The sequence below is a fragment of the Leptopilina heterotoma genome, unplaced genomic scaffold (assembly GCF_015476425.1).
Source record: "Leptopilina heterotoma isolate Lh14 unplaced genomic scaffold, ASM1547642v1 Lhet_87, whole genome shotgun sequence".
NCBI classification, from domain to species: Eukaryota; Metazoa; Arthropoda; class Insecta; order Hymenoptera; family Figitidae; genus Leptopilina; species Leptopilina heterotoma.
Genome location: NW_025111190.1, coordinates 1,387,928 through 1,414,921, shown reverse-complemented (window position 1 = coordinate 1,414,921; position 26,994 = coordinate 1,387,928). Strand labels below are relative to the sequence as shown.

General features: G+C 23.2%; 1 protein-coding gene across 1 annotated transcript; it reads left to right on the top strand.

Moving 5' to 3' along the window:
- Window positions 1-1,573: 1,573 nt before the first annotated feature.
- On the top strand, window positions 1,574-20,163 carry LOC122511547 (interaptin). Its single transcript, XM_043626868.1, is given in 10 exon segments — window positions 1,574-2,249; window positions 2,665-2,682; window positions 2,685-3,460; window positions 6,087-6,195; window positions 6,437-7,129; window positions 15,837-16,063; window positions 16,409-16,611; window positions 16,931-17,190; window positions 19,621-19,770; window positions 19,857-20,163. Coding segments are annotated over 10 exon segments (2,811 nt in total). The 5' UTR covers window positions 1,574-1,967; the 3' UTR covers window positions 19,950-20,163.
- The last annotated feature ends 6,831 nt before the right edge of the window (window positions 20,164-26,994 follow it).

Genomic DNA, 26,994 nt, shown 5'->3' with positions numbered 1-26,994 from the left:
AAATTTCATTTATTTTCAAAACTTTTCTTCAATTCAATGATTTTCAATATTATCTTATTTTAATAAAATTTTCCAAAAGAATTCAATTATTTCAAAAAAAGTTTAATAAAATTCTACGCAAACATTTAATTATTTTCATAAATAATAAGAATTTCAAAGGAAGTCAATTATTCACAAATTTTATATAAATTTCTGCACAATAATTCAATTATTTTCATTAGGTATTAAACTTTCTTAAAAAAATATTAATTCCACAGAATTGTTAGTTAAAAATATAAAAATTTTAAATTTTTCAAAGATTTTAATCTAAAACCTTTACAAAATTCAATTATTTCTGAAAATTTATGCTCTAATGCTTTTAATATTCAATTATAATTTAAAATTTAAATAAAATCCATTTTTAATTTAATTTTTATTAGAAAATTCAACCAGAATTCAATTATTTAAATATACAAAAAAACAATTTATTGAATAATTGCATGTTTTTTAAAATTGAATTCTCATAAAGAATTTTATCAATAAATTTTTAAATAATTAAATTCTTTTGACGAATTTTAATAAAATTTTTAAGAATAATTACATTTTTTCGAGGAATTCAATTAAAATTGTATATTAAAAATAATTGAAATTCTCCAATGGGTTTTATTATTTATCAAAATAATTGAATTCGTAATAATAATTTTATTATTCACCAAAATAATTGAATCCCTGTAAAAATGTTATTATTTATGAAAATAATTGAATGATTGTGAAGAGATTTGTAAATAATGAAATTCCTGTGAAATTTTTATTATTTTTTTAAAATAATTAAACGTTTATGTAGAATTTTATTACATTTTTATTTAAATAATTGAATTCTTTTGGAAAATTTTATTAGAATAGTAAATACCTATTAGAAATCATTGAATTGAGGAAAATTTTTGAAAATATTTGAAATTTTTCCAAGAATTTTATTAAAATTTTTTATAATAATTAAATTTCAGAGAAGAATTTAACATAATTTTGAGCATATTTGAATTTTTGCCAAGAATTTTATTACTTTTGAAAATAATTGAATTCCTACAATCATTTGTATATTCTCTAAAATTATCAAAATTATATCGTACAATTTACGGACTTTACGGACCTTTTTTAAAAAAAAACGGACTTTTACAGACTTTAAGCAAAGTTATGGACTTTTACGGGATTTACGGACCTAGTTCGAGCCCTGCAATTATTATAATAATAAATATAATAATTAATTTTTATATAATTAAAAATAAAATTTTATATAATTTATTATAAATAAATTTAAATTTATTATTACTTAATAAATAAATTAAAATTATTTTTAATTTTAGTATTTTTCTATAAAAAATATACGATATATAATTGCCCCTGTTGAATGACTTTTTCAGTATGTAAAGTGACATGACACTATGACAGGTTGCAGGATTATGTGTTTAATGTCAAAGTAGATACTGTTACCATATGAAGCATAAGAATCGACTTGATTGTCCCGGTAAAACTCTAGAGATGTCTCTGTGCAGTTGAAAAGGGGAAAGAAAATTGACAGCTGTGACGCCGGCGCTAGGATGCGATAATTCCACATACACACTCACACACGGCAAAAAACGGTTAGGTTATGTGTTTTAAAACGCGTCATGTTTGTGTCGTTTGTTTACACTTGTTTCTAACATTGTTTAATCATTACCTCGTTGTTAAGTGTTAATTTTTACAGTTGAAATATCAAGACAGAAAGAAACCTGAATATTTTTCTCGTACTGTGTAAATAGAAGATGTATGTTCCTCGAAAACAAGTATTATGCAGTTTAACTTAACCTAAAAATACAAACTTTTAATTAGAATATTTTTTTTAGTAAAGAAAGAAAGTGAATTTATTATCAAGTATTAAATCTGTGTTTTTTTTCTTTTCTTTTGAATTAATAATAACTGATTTAGAATAATGAGAGAAAAGTGTGTGTATAATGAGTGACTCTGATGATACGGATGTTTTACTTTTAATTCCCCCGGATTTATTTATTGTCCCCTCCTCTGAATCTGATGAGGATAATTCATCTCGTACAAAACCTGGTGTTGTTTCGGAATTAATTGGACATTTACAATCTCTTGAAAATAGGGTTTCCGCCATTGAATCAAAGGACAACAGTTTGGATACATCGCTCAATAATTCTCTAGATCTTCCAAGACACGCTTCCTATTCGAGTCCCATAAGTCGTAGGCGGCATCTTCCTAAAACCAAATTTTCCGTAAGTCAAAATTCAAGTTTAGAAAATAGTCCCGATAAGCCGCGTACAAGTTCTTCGGTGCCATCAACACCAAGAACATTATTCTCATCATCAAATAATAATCGCACTAACGATATTCTGTTTAATTCAAGAAATATCATTTGTGAACGTCTTGCTAACAATAATAATCATTTAATTAATTCTAACACTCACTCACGAACAAAGCATGCTGATTTAATGTCAGAAGCTTCAATGAAACGCTCCGCTTCACAAAATACAGGATTAATGCATGCAAATCGTTCTCCAAAAAAGGGCAATAATAACAACTCATTAATAACGCACGATTGTTTAATATCATCTGGTAATGCTTCAAATACTAAAACACATCAGAAATCATTAAAATCATTATCAACAAGCAATTCATCTTGTCAATTAGGACAAGCCTATGCCAAGGTAAAACAAATCAAGGACATGAATCTCTCGCAAGTTGATGAACTTTTGCAAGAAATGGAAGCAACGGAATTAGAATTGGCGAAAAGAATTAGTAACACAGAATCATCGTCATCATTATCACAAAATCAAAAATTAAATCACGATCATTTTCGATCAGTTGGAAATCATCGACATTCAACGCCACATAAGAGATTAAATTTCGATAAAGATGAAAAGGAACTCTCCTTTTACGATTCATTGTTACAAACTAGTCCAAGTAAACAAATTAATGATAAATTATTAGATCTCTCAGTGCCATTCGATGAGACACTGCAATTTATTCAAACTGAAAAAATGCTCGCCGACTATAAGGATTGGGATACGGATCAAAATTGGAAGGAAACAAAGGGACACACGGAAATATCGAATAATGGTGTTGAAAAAAAATCTGTTAAATCAGAAGCAAAAACCGATCATTTACATACACAATCATTGCCAGTACTCACTGGAAATGGACAATCAAAAGATACCGAAAAATTACGATTGTCCGTTCAATTTAAACAAAATGATGAGGCTTTACAGGAGAAATATAAAAATTTTATCAGTTTAGAAAATTTACAGGATATTAATAATGACGTGAAAAATCTTAATTTAAATCCTTTTAAAATACCAGAACCGCCTGCTAATGGTTTTGATATTTTTGGAAGACAATTACATGGTTACGACGAAAGTAATAAGGATGATACGCATTCTTCAACGAGGACAAAAAGTACAAATAATGCGTCTACCAATACGGAAAGGTTCGTAAATTATTTTTAGATTTTTATCATTTATTTTTTCAATAATTTCAAAAATTATTCAATAATTATTCTTTTCTTATTAATTTATTAAGTAAAGTATTCTTTTTTCATTAAAATTATTAATAATATTAAATTATTTACAGGCATCACTGTTTGTCATCATTTCTCATCTGTTTTATCTATTCTGAAAATTGGTCCATATCTTGATTCAAATTTCAGTCGAACGAATAAAGATTTTAAAAGCAAATTTCAAGTGATACAACTTTTTAACTAAATTCAGATTTTTTCTATTGATTTAAATATTCAATTTTATGATTCTCAATTTATACAAATTTCAGGCCTCGGATATTATGAATTCTTCGACTATTTTCGAATAATGCAACTTTTATCGACTTATATTAAAAAATTGCGACTTTTTCGACTTTTCTTCCAAATTTTGCAACAAAATACCACATTTTTAGTATAAAATGCAAATTATTTATATTTTTATGGTGTGAAAATTATAACTATAGACAAATCTTTGAAAAGTTATTTTTGAATAATTTTTATAATTAAATTTTTGAAATATACAATATTAAACAGATTTTGAATAATTAAAAATTAACTTTTAAAGAATTTTAATTAAAAATTTTGGAAATAATTCAATTCTCAAAAATGTTAATGAAAAATTTTGAAGTGTAAATTTAATAAAAAAGAAAATTAATGTAAATTAGATTGTAAAAATAATATTAAAATATTTTTGAAAAAGACTAATTCTCAGAATTTTTTCATTCTAAATTTTTTAAAATTCAATTATTTTCAATATTTTTAGTTACATATTTTTGAAAAGTCAAATACATACAAAAAATAATATTCAAATTTTTTAGAATCATTTTTGACATTTTGGAGAAAATAATCATATTCAAAATTTGTAATTAAAATTCTTAAAAAAATTAATTAGTTTTTTTTAAATTATACAAAAATTTTACAAGAATTTTAGAATTCAATCGAATTTATAATCAAAATTCTGCAAAAATTTGATTATTTTTTTTTATATTTTTTTAAAAACTCAATTATTTTGAAAATATTTTATCAAATTTCAATTATTTTTCAAAGATTTTACCAAATTTCAATTATTTTTTATAAGATTTTAACAAACTTCAATTTTCTAGATATATTTTAATTGTATGTAATATATTGTAAAAATATTGTCTTTCTAAAATTATTTAGAAACATTTAAAACAAATTAATTTTAAGAATTTCTTTTTTAAAATTTTTTGAAAATATTCTACCTTAATATCTGTAAAAAGAAAAATAGACAGTTTCAATTATTGTAAAAAATCGAATTTAATATATATAATTGATTTAGAGACTTTTTCGACTTTTTTTCTATATTTTTAATCTACTAAAGCGATTTTTTTGCTCGTTAAAGTCGATCCGAGGCCTGAAATTTTAATCGATTAAAGTTTTAATTGTATTGAAATTCAGTTTATTTGAAATTTTACGTAATTTATATTTTAGTCGATAAAAATTGAAAATTAACACTAAAAATTTTTTTATTTATTTTTTAATGACCCTAAAGTTCTGAACGTTCACATGAAGGAAATTTATTTATTTTTTGTTCAAATTAAATATTTCCTACTATAATTTTGCATTACTGTCAAAAAAAGTAATTATAAAGTTTTTAAATATAAAATTAAAATTTTTAATCTTCAATGCAGTCAGTGGATAATTCATGAAAATATTTTTAATAACAAATATTTCGTTCATTTGATCGTTCAAAATTTTTAAGAGCACATTTTCTTAATTTATTTTTATATTACAGTTTTATTTTATTGTTATTTAAATTTTTTTATTTATTATTAGTATTAATTGAATAAAAATTGAATTTAAAGAAAAAAATAATACATATTCCATTTATTAGGATTTATTTATTTTTACTATCTTATATTAAAGAAAACTATTTTACTGAAATAAAAAGTTAAGTGAAGAAAAACAATATCTTTTATTAAAATTGAAATGGAAAAAAGTAGTAAAAAATATCGTCGTATATTTGCACGTTAAAAACTTAAGGAACAGTTAAAAAATGAAATTGGATAAAGATTAAAAAGAATGGTGATTAAAAACCAATTTTACTCACATATTCTAAAACTTTTGTCAATTTTTATTGAGTAAAATTTTTAATATTTATTCAATGTCAATTTTCAATTATTCAAGGTGATAATAAAAAAATTAGTTGTTTTAATTTTTCCTGCAAAAGTTTTAAATTATAAATTTCTTTTTTATTAAAAAGAGAAAATATGGGGTGAATTAAAAACTTTTGCTTTGACTGTCTGTCCTTTTCCTCCTTAAAAAATGGACTATAATCCTAGTAGTTTTTTTCGTAATATATATTTCATGATTATTTATTGTATTTACAATTTTTTCCATTTTTACAAATTTTTTTCATTAAAATTATTATTTAAGTAAATTAGGTATTTACTAAATTAAAATTAATTTTTTTATTTATTTTGATATTAATTTAGTTATTTATGTTTTATTTTTAGTTACCATATTCTTTTAGTATTAATTTAAAATAATTTAAAAAACAATACAGCATTGAAAATAATTTCATTTTTAAAAATAGAATTAAATTTTTGTCATCTAGGAAAACGCAGAGACTATTTACACTTTCCGACTTTTGGGACACAAATACAAATAAATCTTCGGAAGAAATGCTTAGGATTAAATTGGAAGAGGAGAAATTTCGAAGAGAGGTGAATTAATACAAAATTGATTTTACAATCCTAAATTCTCAGTATTGAAATTTTTCGAAATATTCCTCTACTTTTTCTTTAAAATTCTTTTTCTTTTTAATTAAAATTCTATTTTATAAAATTTATATTTTTTTTAATTTTCTGTATAAAAAATCAAACGGTAAAAAATATTTCAAAAAATTATTAAAATACAAAGAATTTTGTAGCTTTATATAAAAATACCAAATTTTGTTGTTCACAGCATTGCGAATTTCTAATTCAAGAATTGCAAAAACGATTACTCGAGCAACAGGAAAAGGTTGCTGTCGCAATACGAGTTGATAATGAAAAGAATTTAGTGATATCACAATTTCAATCATCGTGGATGAAATTGAAGGAACGATGGCAAACACTTGAATTAGATTATAATAATTTACAGCAATCAATTAAAACAGCGACGGAGAAACATCAGGCGGAAATTAGTGAATTTCAAAGTCAAATTAAAAGACTTGAGGGGGAATTGTCGAAAACTTTGGATTTAGCGTCAGGCTATAAAGAGAAAAGCGATGGCCTGGTCAAAGAGAAGGTGGACATTCTGAAAAGCCACGCAGATGAATTGGAGAATTACAAACTATTGGTCCAACAAGCTGAGAAAAGATACGATCAGATGAAAGAAGACTGCAATAAACTATTGGAAAAGAATCACCGCACTGAAGAAATCTTGAAGAATGTTCAACAAGAATTGAATAAAGAGAGGTTAAAAGGCGGCGAGGTGAGGACTGAAATGGCAGTTATTCACAAAGCTCTTGATACTTGTGAAGCAGAATTAACCGTACTTCGTCAGGAGAAGGAAAGTTTACAATTGAAAGTCAGAGAGGAACAAAATAGAAACAGTATTCTTGAACAAAAGAACGTCTCCTTACTTGCAATGATTGATGACGTCAAAAAATCCGAGGTACTTTGTTTTTTTCTCTATTTTAAAAAAATATATATTAATCTCCGTATTCTTTCATTCATTCTGTCCGCAGTTTGAAGTTACTTTCTGTGTATGCTTTTGTTTTTCTGTTTTTCTTTAAAAAATATTGTTTCACAAATCGAAAATATACAGGTATTTTTTCATGATTTATAATAAAATAATATTACAAATTCAGGGTTGCCACAGATCAGGGAATTTTATTAAAAGTACTGGAAAAAATTAAATATTTAGAATTTATAACAATATTCTCAATTTTTGTGTTTAACTCAAATTATGAAATTACCACGAATTCTAAAAAAACATTAAATTTTTTCTATCTCTGACAATAATTTATTTTAACGCAATCTTAATAAATATTAAAATTCCTTCCAGAAATTCAATTATTATAGAAAATTTTAAAAAAGTTCTCGTCAGCATTTCAATTATCTTTATAAATATCAAAATTCTTCGACAAACTTCAATTTTATTCAGGAATTTTAATAAAATTCAATTATTTTCATAAATAACAATATTCATCTCAAGAATTATTTTCAAAATTAATAACATATTCTTTGCAGAAATCCAATTACTTTCAAAAAATCATAAGAAATTGTCAACATTTCAACTATCTTTATAAATGAATAGCAAAATTTTTCGACAAAATTCAATTTACTTTAGAAATTTTAATAAAATTCATTGCAAAATTCAATTAATTTCAAAAACTTTTCTTAATTCAATGATTTTCAATTTTCTACTATTTTAATAAAATTTTTAAATTCTTTTCAGGGATTTATTTATCATAAATAACAATATTCATCACAAGAATTTAATTATTTTCAAAAATTTTAATAAAATCCATTGCAACAATTATTTTCAAAAATTTTTTTAATATTATTATTTATAGTTATTATTTTAATAAAATTTCCCAAAAGAATTGAATTATTTAAAAGCAATTTTAATAGAATTTCAATTACTTTTTAATACAATTTTAATCGAATTTCTTGAAAAATGTCATTATTATTAAAAATGTTATTAAAATTCGTCGAAAGAATTCAATTTATTAAAAATTTATTGATAAAATTATGTATAAGATTTCAATTTTAAGAAATATTCAATTATTCAATAAATTATCTGTTTTTATTTAAATAATTGAATTCTCGTAGAATTTTCTAAAAAAGATTGATTTAAAAATTAATTTCAGTAAAAGTTTTAGATAATAATTGAATTTTGGAGAAGTTTCTAATAATGGCAATATTTAGAAATAATTGAATTTTGTAAAAGTTTCAAATTAAAATCTTTGAAAATTTGAATTTTTTATACATTTAATTAACAATTCTATGGAACTAATTTTTTTCAAAAAGATTAATTGAAATTTTTAAAAATTATTTCAAGTTTTTATTTTCAAATGTATATTTAATTTAAGAATTTCCGATAAATTGAAATTTCGTAAAATTGAATTGTAAACAAATGCATTTGAAAATTCTCAACAGAACTTTATTAAAATTTTATTAAAAACTAGCAACATATACCTCACTCGCTAACGCTCGTTCGGTTGTATTTAAACTTATTAGTTTTTACTTATTTTTTTTTTTTATTTGAACTAAGTAAATATTTACTGGACATAAATATTTTAATTTATGGTATCTATTAAATAGTTATTTAAACCAAATACAAATTACTTAAGTCAATTAAATAGAATAATTTAATTTAATAAATATTGCTTTAAATCAATTATAAAAATTACTTGATTAAATAATGCATAGTTTTTAATTAAAATAAATATTTATTTGCATCAATAAAATAATTTTTTTGAAATAACTAAACTTAGAAGGTTAGATTTTGAATGTTAGCCTGATTCTCTGAATAATTAGTAAGAAAAGGGCGAAGATACGTCCATTCTTTTCTTACTAATAGAATTTTCTGTAGGTAATGATCAGGGTGTTTTTTTGAAATTTTTACTGCACTATTCTTACGCATGTCACCGTCACCAATATTGTTACAATATATATTGTAACAATATTGTTACAACAAAGTCTAGACTTTGGGTTTTTGCAAGTCTAGACAATATAGTTGTATAATAATATAAATTTTTCTTTCTAAACCAGAATTTGAACATTTACAAAATTAAAACCTTATAGTGGTTAGAAAATGTAAAAAATTATTAATATTTATAAAAATATAAATTATTTTATTTAAAATCATTGTGTAATAAGACAAAAATTATGAAGTGACATTTACAAAAAATGTCATTGTACATTATACGAAATGTTATTTTTACGTATTCTCTTACTAAACCTTTCATTTTCGTCCGCTATCCTGGATTCGCCATTTTGTATTTTTAAAAAGTGACTTTGGATTCATAATCAGTGGAATTTTACTGAAAATCAGTTGAAAAGTACTAAAATATCAGTCATTCTTCACTGATTATTATTTTATTGTGATTTATTTATTAATATTGTAAATTTCTGTCAAACAAATAATTTTACTAAAAGTCAGTTGAAAATTACACTTACAGTAGTGTTTCATTCGAGCAACACGATCCGAGAAACGAACAAAAAACGATTTTCTTTTTGTTTTGATAACCAAGCTGTCATGTTCGCTCGTCTTATTGAAGTAAATTTTCATAAATGTTTATTTACATTATTCGAAGATAATTAAATCTTAAAAAATTACTATAAAAAAATTCTAATAATATTAGTTTTTAAAAATATTATAATGTTATTTTTCGAAAATAATTGAATTTCTTAAAATAATTCTTATATCCTAATTTACCTTTAAAAATTTTTTTTAAATTTTTGGTAATTCAATTATTTTCAAAATTTGCAATTAAAATTCTTCAAAAAATTGTAACAAAATACTTGAAATAAATTAATTATTTTCAATTAAATTTTGCACAATTTCAACTATTCAAAAAGGTTTCTATTCTACATATTTGAAAAATTTAATTGTGTTAAAAAATTATTCAAAGAAATCTAAGTATACTTATTTTTAATTATCTATAACTTAATCTATTGAATTTAGAAAAATTACATCAAGAGGACAAAACTTTGTTCTTTCGTCTACTTTTGAATAATGTTTAGAAAACTAAATTTTTATTAATGTTTATTAAAAAATTATTTTATACCTAAAAATGTTAAATTTTTTTAATTTAGGCATGATTACAATCACAGGCACACAAAAAAAAAGTTGTCTGTTCATTGAACAAGACCTACATGTCTTATAGTATTTTGGCCCCCTGAATACGAATATGAAGTCAGAATTGCTCCAGCACCCTCTGTTTTTTTTAAATCGAAAAAACTACCCTTAAGTCTAAAATTCAAGAATTAAAGTAAAAAAAAATAAAAACACGGCTTTCTTCGGAGTAGAAGAATATATTTGTGCGTTTTCTTCTTTCAACAACTCAAATAATGTCAAAATTGCTCCACCACCCCTGTTTTTTTAAATAGGAGAAACTACCCTTAAATCTAAAATTCAAGAACTAAAGTCAAAGAATGAAATAACCACTTTTTTGCGAAGTAGAAGAATATATTTATGCGTTTTCTTCCTTCAACCACTCAGAAATATTGTCAAAATTGCTCCACCACCCCTGTTTTTTTAAATGGGAGAAACTACCCTTAAATCTAAAATTCAAGAACTAAAGTAAAAAAATATGAAATAACCGGTTTTCTTAGGAGTAGAAGAATATATTTATGCGTTTTCTTCCTTTAACCTCTCAGAAATAATGTCAAAATTGCTCCACCACCCCTGTTTCTTTTAAATGGGAGAAACTACCCTTAAATCTAAAATTCAAGAACTAAAGTCAAAGAATGAAATAACCAGTTTTTTTGCGAAGTCGAAAAATATATTTATGCGTTTTTTTCTTTCAACAATTTAGAAATAATGACGAAATTGCTCCATCACCCCCTGCCCTTAAATCTAAAATTCAAGAATTATAGTAAAAAATGATATAACAGGTTTTTTCCAAAGTAGAAGAATATATTTATGTACTTTTTAAAAAAGCATCAGCATTGCTTCATCACCCTCTTATTGATTTATATTGAAAAAACTACCCCTTTAAGTATGAACCCAGAGTATACTAACAACAATAAAAACAATTAGTTTTAGACAAAAGCATACGTTCCTTTATTTTTGTTCTCATAACTAAAAAGCAGAATCAGAGTTAATTTATCATTATTTGTTGTTGAAAGAAGAAAACGCATAAATATATTCTTCTACTCCGAAGAAAACCGGTTATTTCATTTTTTTTCACTTTAGTTCTTGAATTTTAGATTTAAGGGTACTTTCTTCGATTTAAAAAAAAGTAGGGGTGGTGGAGCAATTTTGACATTATTTGAGTTGTTGAAAGAAGAAAACGCATAAATATATTCTTCTACTCCGAAGAAAGCCGTTTTTTTATTTTTTTTTACTTTAATTCTTGAATTTTAGACTTAAGGGTAGTTTTTTCGATTTAAAAGAAAACAGAGGGTGATGGAGCAATTCTGACTTCATATTCGTATTCACGGGGCCAAAATACTATAAGACATGTAGGTCTTGTTCAATGAACAGACAACTTTTTTTTTTTAATAATAAAAATTAAAAATAATTATTTTTAATTTTTATTATTTAAATACACAATTAAAAATAATAATAATACTCCGCAAAAAAGCCCAACTAATAGAAAAATAAAAAAGTAGGTTAATTTTAAATTTAGATCCAACTATTACAATGTTATAGATTTATTAAGTAATATATAACAAGTAATATTATATATATTTCTCTAAATAAAGATGTCTATTGACTTTTTAAAAATGATTTTCTTAAAAATTTCTTTATTAAAAGTATTAATATTTAAATTTTATAGTAATTGCTGTTTTAAAAAATCAATCCGGGAATATTTATTTTTGGTCCGGGAATTTAAAAATAATAATTCACTAGACACCTTGAATTAATTTTTAACTTGATATAATAATTTTAATTCACTAAAATGAATTTAATTTTAGTTTTTAATAGAATTAATAAAAAAGAATTTAAATGTTTTTGGATATCGATTTTTTTCAAAAAATAGGTTATTATTGTATTATTTTTAGTTGTCAGTTATGGGAAAGTCGAGAAGTTCGGTCGATGACAATTAGAAAATTAGACGATACGATTTGACAATTAACAAAAGAATAAACAAGATGATCGTTTGAAAACCAAAGACGATAACCAAATAATCGCTCGAAAAAATGAAATTCGCGGATCGAAGTGAAACACTAACTTACAGAAATATAAGTCATTTTTCACTGATTATCCATTTAAAAAATTATTGTTGATGTCTGCCAAACAAATACAGGGTTGCCACGGACCTGGAAAACCTGGGAAACCCGGAATTGTCATGGAATTTTTTTTCAGTCATGGAAAACCTGAAAAATCTGGAATTGTCAGGGAATTATATAAAGCCTGATACTAAAAGCTCAATTTTTTGTATTTGAGTCGTAAAAATTTCAAGTTTTCAAGTTGACATACAACTTTTTGATTTTAAATTTAGTGCTTACAATTGAAATCAATATGGCATTTCTGAATTTTAGTTTCTTTTGGTCTCTATCTTCCTTTAAATAATTTTTAAATTAATACATTTTAGAAACCCCAAAATGTTATGAAACTGAAGCTACCAACTTTTATGCAATGAAAATTTTTTCTTTTGCTAATTGTTTTTTAATGTAAGAAGCCCTTTAAAAAATTGCAATCGAAAAAAATTGCTTCTGAAGCAAGGAAATAATAATTTAGTTAAAATTTCGGGATATTTGGAAAATCTACGAAAAAATAATTAAAAATCACTAATTTCCTTGCCTTCCTTAGATCCTCTTACAATTTTTTTAAATGACTTGTCACATTAAAATAAATAATTTGTAAAAGAAAAAATTGCTTATGAGGTGAGGAAATAATAATTTTGTTTAAATAATATATGGATTTTTCGAAAATCTGTGTAAAAAATCAAAATTAATAATTTCCCCGACTTCGATCTTTTAAAACTTTTTAAAAGGCTTCTAACATTAAAATAAATAATTAGCAAAGAAAAAATTGTCATTGAATAAACGTAGGTAACTTCAGTTTCATAAAATGTTATTAAAATGCTTTTTAAAATACTGGTTTAATAATTGTGAAAAATTCTAAACTTAACTAAATTTTTAAATTTAAAAAGATTTGCTCCTCATCTTTCTTCGGAGCGTATCTCAAATAACCTACTTAATTTTTTGTTAATAATGAAATTAAAAATTAATAACTTATTTTGTTAACAATTTACTTAAAGGATTTTATACTTTTTGTCGTAATTAGCTAAAAACATACCAAAACAATTTTATTTCTGGTTTGGAATTTTTTAAGAAATGGTCTGGAAAACCTGGAAAAGTCATGGAATTTTAAAATCGATGTCTTGTGGCAACCCTGAAATAAATAAGTAAATACACAAGTAAATAAATAAGTTCCATTACAACACAGACAGCGCAGCATTAGCGAGTGAGGTATTTACGTATATTTAAAAAAATTTCAACAGACACTACGTGCATCAACGAACCTTAAAAAATTCAACAATTTATATTATCAATCGTTTATTAAATCTATACATATATGTGATTTGTGTATATGTAGGAGTTTATATCTGCATATGAGCAGTATACATGTGTATGTAATTTATGAACATGTGTGAGTATACATGTACATGTGATTAGTGTATATGTGTGAGTATACATGTGTGGGTGTTATGCGCGCATGCTTGATATTCATAGAACACTACTGCGCATGCCTGATATTCATAGAACACTACTGCGCATTCCTCACATTGATAGAACACTACTGCGCATGCCTGACATTCATAGAACAATAGTGCGCATGCCTGACATTGATAGAACACTACTGCGCATGCCTGATATTCATAGAACACTACTGCGCATGCCTGATATTTAAAGAACACTACTGCGCATGCGTAATATTGACAGAACACTACTGCGCATGCGTAATATTGACAGAACACTACTGCGCATGCCTAATATTGACAGAACACTACTGCGCATGTGTAATATTGACAGAACACTACTGCGCATGCGTGGCACTAATAGAACACTACTGCGCATGTGTAATATTGTCAGAACACTACTGCGCATGTGTAATATTGACAGAACACTACTGCGCATGCGTAACAGTGATAGAACACTACTGCGCATGTGTAATATTGACAGAACACTACTGCGCATGCGTAACAGTGATAGAACACTACTGCGCATGCGTAACATTGACAGAACACTACTGCGCATGCGTAACATTGACAGAACACTACTGCGCATGCGTAACATTGACAGAACACTACTGCGCATGCGTGACATTGTGAATATGTATACATTTGTGTTAATATTATTTTTAAAAGATATACATATATATACGGCTAGGGTCGGTCGGTCGGTCGGTCGGTCGGTCGGTCGGTCGGTCGTTCTTCAACTTAATATAATAAGAGATATTTGAAATTCTGCGATGAGTTTTATTATTTATGAAAATAATTGAATTCCTGTGAAATTTTTTATTATTTATGAAATTAATTAAATGTTTGCGTACAATTTTATTAAAATTTTGTTTAAATAATTGATTTCTTTTGGGTAGTTTCATTAAAATAGAGATATTAAAAATTATTGAAATGAGGGAAATTTTTGAAAATACTTGAAATTTTGACAAGAATTTTATTAAAATTTTTGAAAATAATTGAATTTTGAAGAAGAATTTTATTATTTATAAAGATAATTGGGATTTTGACGAGATTTTTTTTTTATAAATTTTGAACATACATAATTGAATTTTGTGATAAGAATTTTATTACTCTTGAAAGTAATTGAATTTCTGCACTCATTTGTAACTTCTTCAAAATTCAATTTTTTTAGTGTTTTTAACTAAAATTCTTCTATAAATCCATTATTTTTAATAATTAATTAAATATATATTGACAAATTTAACTAATTTTAAAAGATTTTGAATTAATTAAAATTTTTTAAACATTTAAGTTCTTTAAAATTACAAATTAAATTTATTTAAAATTGAAATTTCATAAAATTTCAAATTGAAACCGTTTAAAGTTCACTTACTTATGAAAATTATAAACGCAACTCTTTAAAAATTGAATTAATTTTGAAATATTAAAGAAAAATTATTAATTCAATAATTTATACGTCAGTATTTTATGATAGTTGTTCAAGATTTAAGTTATATTAGGTATATAAAAAGAAATTATTTACAGAAATTGAAAAAATTGAAGGTTTTCTATTATAATTTGTGGTAATTTCGTAGTTTATGAGGCAAAAAAAGACACAAAAATTCAGAATTTTTGTATGAATTCTAAAAATTTAATTTTTTTCAATACCTTTAATAAAAATCCCTAACTTTTCCCTAAATTCCCTATGTCAGAATATATGATATTATAGTTATAATTTAATATTAAAACTATATTCCAATTCATATTTTATTTTTATGAAAATAAATTTGAATTAAAAATTTTTACGTTCTATTATTTTTAAAATTACTAATTTTATTTAAAAAAGCGAGTAAAAAGTTAGCCGCTCGCGTAAGTGCGCGAATTCTTTTTAATTTCTAAATTAAACTCTACTTAGTTTTTTATGAAAAAAACTTTCTTCTTCTTCTTCTTTCTCGTTTAATAATTTTCTCTGGGATTCGAAAAAATATTAAAGTATCGTTTTTTTTATCTTCGTAGAAATTAGCCAAGGATGAAATTAAATCGTTGAATCAGCAGCAGGATAAAATCAAAGCAGAACTCCGAGAAATATATCAGAAACAAGTGGATGATGTAGTGAAATCTAAATTACAAGAGTTTCAAACTCAACTCGATACAGCAGAAGCATCATTTCAGGCTGAATTCGAAACAAGACAACGAGCGATAGCTGAATGCGCAGCTAGAAAAATAAAAAGCGTTATTGACAAGTAAGTGTATATCTTCGTTGTTGTAATCTAAATTTATAATTTGCACCAAAAACACATGGCTACATGGTTCCTTAAAATAAATTAATACACAGCACAAAAAGTGATATAGAACAGAAAGTGAACGTTATTAAAATTAATAAATCTTTCGACTTATTAATTTTAATATTTAAAAAATTTTAAATAAATAGAATTTAAAAAATTTCATTATTTATTTTAATTAATAACAAATGAAAATTAATTGAAAGAATTAAAAATAAATTAATCAAAAGAATTAAAATCAAATAAATACATGAAAATTTCGTGTATAAATTGCGTTAAATCCTATTAATTGGTTTAAATTTGCAGACATCAGTTGGAAGTGAAACTATTGGAAGAGAAACATAAGGAAGAGAAGAGATTATGCGAAATTCAATTAGCACAAGTAGTACAGAAATCAGCAATGTTGGAATCACAATTGAATACTCAACGAGCGAGTAAAAATCATTTAGCCGAACAACTTCACTCTGTTATGCAAAACCAGTGGCAACAAGCTTTACGCATAATTTCCGGTATAATTTTTGTCACTTAATACATAATCCAAATATTCTGATCGAAAAAAGTACCTTCAAAACAACCAAATAATCTCACAATTATTCATGAATAACAAAATCAATTTCACAAAAAACAATATTCAAATGAATATTAATTATAAATATTAATTAATTCACAAGATTTAAAAGTCAGTTAATTCATAGATTAATAAAATTAACTTTTAATTAACTGATAAATTCAGATAATTTACAATTTAATTAATTTATAGTTTAATTAATTCATAGATTATTTTAGAAATTAGTAAATTAAAAAAATTATAATCATTTTTACTCACAGGCGGAAATGGTGAGAGTGTTGCCTCTCTTCAAAGGATTAGTGCTGAGAATTATTTTGAAATAAAACAACCGATGAATGCCGAACCAATGAAACTTGAATCACATCATATTAATACAAATCAATTTCATGCTAAACATTTTCAAGGCTTACATGCACAAGAGGAACATAATGACAGTTTAATTACATTAACATCAAACGAAGAGCCAGCCAATTGCAATAAGAAAGACTCAAAAAACGATCTTCGTAAATATATCAAAATGGTTCGTTGAATTCTAAATTTCGTTAATTTTTCTAGAGGTATTAATGAATTTTATTTCTATAGTCGTATTTTTTTATTATTTATTTCTTTTACTATTAATTTTATTACTATTATTGATTATGTTTAATTTTAGTTAATTTCATTTATAATATTTCATGTATTAATATTTGCAAAAGAAAATGAATAATAAAATACAAACAATTAGACAAGAACTTTTAAGAAGTTTTGAAATCTAATTAATTAAATTAATAGTACCTAGAAATTTACTAATTAAAATTTGTTAATAATAAAACTATTTCAAAGTATAAGTTACCAATCAAAAATAATGCAAATAAAAAAGATAACTAATAATAATACATAATACCTAATAAATTTTAAAAAAATTAACTATAATTTTTACTAAATTATAAATTCACATAAGTAAATAATATTAATTTTAATAATAATAATAATAATAATAATATTCAATATGCAATTAATTCAATTAATTGCTGCATATTGAATATTATATTTATATTAAAGATCAATTAAAACATTAAAATATGTCAATAAAAATAATAATAATAATAATAATAGTAATGCCAAAAAATAGGACAAATTATTTTTTTCTTTTCAATAAAATAATACAGAAAATATTTCAAGAGGACTTCAAATATTTAATAAAATGTATAATAACAAACCACTAAAATCTATATTAATAATCGTTATATTCCGGTAATCTGTTTACAGTTTGAAGTTAGTTTTTGTTTGCTTCTTTGTTTCCTACCTTTTTTAATAATTTGTTTTTTAAATATGTAACTTCAATTTTAAAATTAATATTTGAAAATCATTGAATTCTTGGAAAGAATTTTATCAAAAAATTTAAGAATAATTGAATTTCTTTGAAGAATTATATTATTTATGAAAATAATTGAATTCTTGCAAAGAATTTTATCAAAACAATTTAAGAATAATTGAATTTCTCCGAAGAATTTTATTATTTATGAAAATAATTATTGAATTCTTGACAAGAATTTTATTACAATTTTCTAAAATACATAATTTAATTAATTTAAGGAATTTTATTAAAATATAGAAAATAGGGTAAGTGCGTCAATTGTGGCGGGTGCTCCAATTATGGCGACTTTGTGAAAAATACAATTATTTACTATTTTAGAATAATTTAGTTATTTGAAAATGTTTGAAAAAGTTATTTTCGACCTAACTCGATATCATTGTACGAAAAGAAACACATTTAAACTATTATTAATTTAATTATTTAATAACAAAAATTGCGCCCCGCCATAATTGGCACATTTTTATTGAATGCACGTGCTTCAGTTATGGCGCGCAACATAACCTCTAAATACACGTTATTTTTCTCGCCGTAATTGGCGCGCCAAGATTGACTCAATCGCGCCATAATTGACGTTTTTGATTTTATTTTTTATTGCTTTAATTTGTTTAAACAATTAATTTTTATAAAGTTTTTACTAATGTTTTATTATCTGAATGACACTAGCTTTTTGTTTAATAAGCCATAAATTTACTTCTCTCATTATAATTTTTGAATTTTCTATTTCAAAGACGGCTAAACCAGAACCGCGCCATAATTGGCACACTTACCCTAATTAAATTTTTTAAAAAATTTTATTAAAAATTAAAAAAAACTTGAATTCTTTTGAAAAATTGTATAACATATTAAGAAAAAAAATTGAATTTAATTGTTTCGTGAAATCTTATTGAAAATTATTGAATTTTAGCAAAGAATATTTATTAAAAGTATAATTGAATTTTTGCAAAAAATTTTACTATTTATAAAAATAATTGAATTGTTTCGAAGGATTTTTGAAAATTTTAGAAAATAATTGAATTTTTTCTTGAAATTCTATTAAAGGTTTTAAAAAAATTGAATTTTGGTAAAAAAATTTATTATTTATAAAAATAATTAAATTCTTTTAAAGAATGTTATTAGGTATTTATGAAAATCATTGAATTCTTGTGAAGAATTATATTTAAATTTTTGAATGTACAAACAATAATAATTAATTATGTACTTAATAAGTGTTTTTTTTTTCAATTTTGATTTTTGAAACTACAAACAATAATAAATAATTATGTACTTAATAAATGTTTTTTTAAAATTTTCATTATGACATTATTCAAAAATTTATATTTGAAAATAAAAAATTTTGTAATATGCATAATAATATAATAAATTAAATATCTCGTTTCGCGCGTAACATTTGCAAATTGCAACATTTTACAAATCATGTTAAGCATAAAAAGATAAATATAATTGTGGACTTGGATGATTTTGATAATTATCATGAAAAGATAAAAAATTTATTTTTCTAGTTCTTTGAGTTTTATAAAATAATGATTTATTCATTAATTATTTACTTTATACAATTTTAATACACACTTGAAAATGTGCATGTTTTCTACTCAGATATTAGATATGCAACAATCAAGGGATGATTTTACAAAAGCAAAATTTACCGAAAATGACATGGGCAAAGATTTTCCAAGAAAGCATTATTCGAAGAAAGAATTGAGTATTTTAAGCGAAGACAGTATTACATGGCAACCCCTTTCTGAGGTAAGATTTCGAGAAAAAAAAATAATTTTCCAACTGGAAATTATATTTCTGAGTGGTTATTAAATATTAAAATAATTTTTTTTCAGCCAAGTATTCATGATGAAAGTGAATATTTCCCGGTCCCTCAGAAAATACATCAGAAATTAGATCCATCAAAAACAAAACCTCCATGGAAATGACAGGACTTTCAAAGGATCTTATCCTTGGACGAAGGCATTGACGAGGTAGATTTTATGTTACATCTAAAATAGTTGTAATTCTATTTAACCAGAAAGAAAAAAAGGAGAAAATTTATAAAACATTTTTTTAAACATTTGTACAAATTTTTATAAAACAAAAATGTTTTTAATAAAATAATTTGTATTTTTAATATAAGTAGATAGTAATTTTTAGAGTATTAAATTTTTGAGACGAATTAACTTTGAAATAATTGATTCTTTTTTTTTAAATATGAAAATTAATCATTGACTTAATTTATTTTTTGTTAATTCTGTTTATTTTATGACAAATTTTATACTAATATATTTTTTCATCTCTTATATTATTTAAATATTTGTTTTAATTTTAACTATGCGTAGGATTAATATTGAATTTAAAACTATAAATATTGTATAAGACAAACTTCACAATTAATGTGAATGTTAGAATAGAGGAAAAGGATATTTGATAAGTTTGTCGGTTTGATATAAAATTTATCTGCTGGAAATTTGTTTCCGTTTTTTGAATAATAATTAGTAATTTATTTTGCAAGTCTTCCACACATTAAGTTACCATTGTAAAAGTTGAAATTTCGTGTATGAACCAATAAAAACCTTAAAAGAAGAAAGAAAATGAATTAATTTTCTTTTTGGTTTTTAATTTTAACTTTAAAAATATACTTTTTCATTCAACCTTTTGTTTAATGAAATAAAACTTTTTTTTATTTAGGGTTGCCACAAATATTTAATTTTATTTTTCCCTGATTTTCAGACAAAATTCTCACTTTTTCCCTGACCCTAAAAAATATTCTGATTCACTCTAAAAATTATTAGAAACTCAAAAAAATGTTCTATTACATTTATTTACAAATTTCATTAATTATAAAATTATTCAAAAACATCAATAATTTCTTTTTAAATAAATATTTAATCATTATTATTTTTCCGTAGGAATTAAAATTCTTCAATACATTCAAATTCAAACCTTTTTGAAATTCAACAATTCATAAGAATATTATTACTTCGACTCGGAGTGATCGCCTTCTTCATGATCGCCTTAAAAAAATGTTATTATTTACAAAAATCCTAATAAAATCCTTCGCAAGAATTCAATTATTTTTAAAAAGTAGTAAATTTTCTCAAAAAAATTTAATTATTTGAAAAAATTGTAATAAAATTCGTTGCAATTTTTATTTTCAAAAATAATAAATCGATTATTCGGTAATTCATTTTTTAATCAATTTTTATTAGAAAATTCTAGAAGAATTCAATTATTTAAATTAAAAAATAAATAATTTATTGAATAATTGAATGTTTCTTAAAATTGAATTCTCATAAAGAATTTTATCAACAAATTTTTAAATAATTCAATTATTTTGACAAATTTTAATGAAATTTTTAAGAATAATTACATTTATCGAGGAATTTGATTAAAATATTGTTTCAAAAATTAATTAAAATCCTGCGATAAGTTTTATTATTTATGAAAATAATTAAAACTTTTCCCAAAAATTTTATTAAAATTTTTCTAAAATAATTGAACTTCAGTGAAGAATTGTATTATTTATAAAAATAATTGAATCCTTGAAAAGAACTTTGTTAATTCTTTTTTAAATAATTGAATTCATGCGACGAATTTTTTAAATCTTTTTAAATAATTGATATTTTTCGGAAAATTTTTTGAAATTTTTTATATTAAATAATTGAATTCCTGTGAAAATTTTATTATTTATGAGAATAATTGAATTATTTCAAAGAAATTTATTAAAAATTTTATAAATTATTGAATTACTGTGAAATTTTGCCAAGAATTTTATTAAAGTTTTTAAAAATAATTGAATTTCGTAGAAGAATTGTATTATTTATAAAAATAATTGAAATTTTGACGAGAATTTTTAAAAAATTTTTAAACATAATTGAATTTTGGAGAAGAATTTTATTATTTTTAAAGATATCGACGCCCCCCGACTGTAAAATGTTTATTCGAATCTCCGTGCAATAAAATGTTAACTCAGAAATTCGTGCTGTATAATTGTTTTTAAAAATTTCATGCAATATAATGTTAACTCAAGTTGTATTCAATAAAATGTCAATTCAACCACCAGTGCAATACAATGTTATTTAAAATACTAAAATTTTTATTTCCAGCCTTTAAATTGTATGAGGTTAAATTAGATTATTAATTTATTTATTAAATTACTTAAATAGATTGAAGTTGCAACTGTTGACAGCACAATAATATTCGTATAGTTCCTTATTTATGGGTTAAGTTTTTATAAAAAAAAGTCAGTAATGCAGAATGGTGAATAAAAGATTATTTTTTTATGGTGAAATATCTGCATAGTTTTCCACTCTTTAAACAAACAGTTTGGTTTTTCTTCAGCAGACCAATTGGTTGAAAAAAAGAGTTATTATATATGTACAGCGTTAAAAACTGCTACAAAATGGAAAACTAAATTCAAAAAAGGGACTGTTAAAGTAATTTTAATATTTTTAAATATTTATAATTTTAATAAAAATAGTTTTCAAAGTTAGAATTAAATAAATTTTATTCTTTCATTTTCCTAATTAATTTAGTATAAGTAAAAAATATTTATAACATAACTTTTTCACTTTCGCAAGAAAAATTCACTAATTATGTTTTTCTTTAACCTCATATAATTTAAAGGCTAGAAATAAAACTTTTAGTATTTTCAATAACATTATATTGCACTGGTGGTTGAATTGACATTTTATTGAATGCAACTTGAGTTAACATTATATTGCATGAAATTTTTAAAAACAATTATACAGCACGAATTTCTGAGTTAACATTTTATTGCACGGAGATTTGAATAAACATTTTATAGTCGGGGGGCGTCGATATAATTGAAATGACCAGAATTTTTTTTAATTTTTGAATATAATTAGAATTTCTGGAATTATTTGTAACTTTTCCAAAATTAAATTTTTTTAGTATTTTTAACTAAAATTCTTTTATCAATCTAGTATTTATGAAAATTGTAAATTGTAAATTGTTGCCCTGACCTGTGGCAACCCTGTTATTATTACAATTTTCCTAGTTATCTTTTGTTATAATTTGCATTCTTTTACAGGAAAAATAAAAAATTAATCAGCTTTGAAATAATCTCTAAATGTTTGTTTTATTGCGAATACGTGAGACTTTATCTTTGCAACTATTTTTGTACAGAGGAAGTCCGAATCGTGTATATATAATTACACAAAAATAATAAATGTCATCCGGTACCAAAAATATTACACTATAAGGTCATGGTGTTTCAAATGGGTACTTAATTTTTTTCTTGAACAACATCAACGACAACAAGAAGAGGGAGAAAGAAAAACTCACAGAGGCAGGAAAAAAAAATAATGAAGAAAAATAAAAATAGTTGAATAAACATTAGAAGAGCCGGAGTTGCCGAAAATACTCATTTAGAAAAGTGAGAGAGAGAGGGGGAAAGGATGTGATGAGTAAGCAGTTTGTAAATCTGTATAGCGATAGGAAGAACAAAAGGAAATCTAAAACACATTTGTATGTGCGCCACGTTCTATTAGCACGAGATGGTATTCCCGATTACTAACGTTACAAACGCTGCTGATTCGTTGTTATTCGCAGTGTTTCTGGAATAATAATGGAAAATAGCACATCAACAAGAAAGCATTTATGTATTTAATTGTCGAAATTAGACTTAATTGTATGAAACTTAATTGATAATAATTTAACACTAAAAACTGATTTACTATTTTCAATTTTCTTAACAATTATATTTTCTAACAAAATAGAAAATAATCAAATGAGGAAAAATTTATGTCATTTAGATGAGAATTAATATTATTGACGATAAGATAAAAAAAAAGTAGCAAGCTTTGAAGAATATTAGCCAATTTTCTATTTCGAATATTTCAAGACATGGACCAGATATGAATGGAGATTCTTAAGCCCCTCTTAGAATTAAGGACACAGTTCTATTAATAAATAATGTCGAGACAGTGGGGGTCGATCTTTATGATTCAAATCTCCCGTCTATGAATGATGACTACAGGCCTCTTAATGGGTGGTCCTAAATTATGAGTGAGGAGAAAAAATTCACCAATTTGCGATTATTTCGTATTTTTAAAAATGCACACAAATTAAATTTAAAAAAATGCTTGAATAAAAAAGATTGGTAACATTCAAATATGGAAAGTAGAAAAAAATAAGATAAAGAAGAAGAAGGAATATTATTTTCTCGACAGAGAAAAATTAATAAATTCACAAACAAATAAAAATTGAATGAAATGAAATCTTTTGAAGTTTCTCGTCTGATATTAATAATAATTGAAATTTTATTGTATTCCGAAGAAGTGAGCAATAAAATGAAGAATGGTTTATTAGTTTTTTACATTAAGGAACGTAATTTCTAAAGATTTTTGATAAAAACACAACTTACAGAAGACTGTAGAAGGCAAATATAACTCAATTAAAAAATGAATTTTGTTTTTATAATTCAGAGTTTATGGAACTATTTCTCTTTTAATGTTTTCACTCACTATTTTCACAAAATGGCTCAACGTTTATTTCCCTTTGAATTACGCTCTTCAAAAAAAAATTGTTGAAACACAAAAAAAAAAAAAATTGTTTGCAATTTCTGTCAAATTTTACTACCTTCAGAGAAAATTTTACAACGTCGACGCAAATTGCAGAAATAAAAAAATTACTTTTAATCACATATAACCAGCATAAATAATTAAATATTAATTTTTGATTCTGTTAAATCTACAAATGGAAATTGTTTTTTTATTAATTTCTCAGCTCATTATTTTTTATTCTGTTAATTTTGTTAGGAAGTTATTCGAAAATATAGAATCTATTTTATATTTTTGAAAATTGAATTCGCTAATTAGTGACCGGATGTAAATTTAAGGGCTCGAACTAGGTCCGTTTTTTTGAAAAAAGGTCCATAAAGTCCGTGAATTGTTCGATATAATTTGGATAATTTTAGAGAAATTAAAAATGATTGTAGGAATTCAATTATTTTCAAAAGTAATAAAATTCTTGGCAAAAAATCAATTATGTTCAAAAATTTTTTTAAATAATTTTCGACAAAATTTCAATTATCTTTGGAAGTAATTAAATTCTTCTCCGAAATATTCAATTATTTTCAAAAATTGTAATAAAATTCTTGTCAAAATTTCAATTATTTTCAAAAATTTTCCCCAATTCAATGATTTTTAACAGGTATTTACTATTCTAATAAAATTTTCCAAAAGAATTCAATTATTTAAAATGAATTGAATCAATATTTAAAATCAATTATTTTTATGAATTGTAAAATTATTCGCAAGCATTCAATTATTTTCATAAATAATAAAATTCTACAAAGGAATTCAATTATTTTCATAAAAAATAAAATGCTTCGGAGGAATTCAATTGTTTTCAATTACAACAAAAGGTTTAATTATTTTTAAAAATTGTAATAAAATTTTTCTAAACAATTCAATTTTTCTCAAAAGTTTTTAATAAAATTCTTTGTAAATTTCAAATATTTTCAAAATTTACAATTAAAATTATTTTAAAAAATTACATTATTTTTACGAAATTTAATGAAATTCTTGAAAAAATGTAATTATTTACAAAAACTCTTATAAAATTATTTAAAAGAATTTAATTATCTATGAATAATTTTAATATAATTTAATATAGGAAAATTATTCATCACAATTAATGATAAACACGATTATCTTAAAAACTTAAAAGAAAATCTTTTTAATTCAATTATTAAAAAAAAATTTAAGAAAATTCTACACAAACCTTTAATTATTTTCAAAAAATAATAAAAATTTCTCAGGAATTTCATTATTTACAAATTTTTTTATAAATCTCCTCGCAATCATTCAATTATTTTCATAAATCAAATTTTTTACAGGGATTCAATTATTTTGGTAAATAATAAAATTCTTATTAGGAATTCAATTATTTTAATAAATAATAATAAAACTCATTGCAAAATTTCAATTATTTTTAATACAATTTTAATTGAATTCCTCGAAAAAATGTAATTATTCTTAAAAATTTTATTAAAATTTGTAAAAGAAATTCAATTATTTAAGAATTTATTGATACAATTCTTTATGAGAATTCAGTTTTAAGAAACATGCAATTATTCAATAAATTGTTTTTTTTTGTATTTAAATAATTGAATTCTGGTTGAATTTTCTAATAAAAATTAATTTAAAAATGGATTTCAGTTAAAATTTAAGATTATAATTGATTATTAAAAGCATTAATTTAGAGCATAAATTTTTAGAAATAATTGAATTTTGAAAAGGTTTCAGATTAAAATCTTTGAAAATTTGAATTTTTCATATTTTTAACTATCAATTCTGTGGAATTAATTTTTTTGAGAAAGTTTAATTGCGGATTTTTTTTATATTATTTGAAGTTTTTATTTTCTAATACATATTTAATTGAAGAATTTACGAATAATTGAAATTTGGTAAAATTGAATATTGTAAACAAATGGATTTGAAAATTGTTAAAGAACTTTTTCGAAAATTATTAAAAATAATCGATTTTAAGAAGAATTTTAGTTAAAAATTGTTAAAAATAATAATTTTATTACTGTGACATCTTTAATTATTATAAAACATGAAGATATCGATAACTCCGAGTCTTCGAATGAAAAATTATAAAAAGTTATGAAAAATTTAATTTATATAGTTTTAAGTAAAATGTTCTCTTATTTGACTCTAACTACTTAGTTATATATGTTTGTCCGCAATTGGTCCATAAATGGTTCGTAATTTTTCATTTTTGGTCCGTAAAGTCCGTATTTTTGAATACTTTCACTGGTTCGAGCCCTGAAATTTGAATTTTTTCGTCCTACTTCATTAATTATTTGATTTAAGGGATTTAAGCAAAAATAAAAAAAAAGTAGAACAAAATTAATGCCGATTGGCAAATTTTGAAGAAACAATTTTTTTTACACCGCAGTGAGGAAAAATTTCCTTTAGCCACGAAATATTGTTCGACACTGTTCAATTGTTA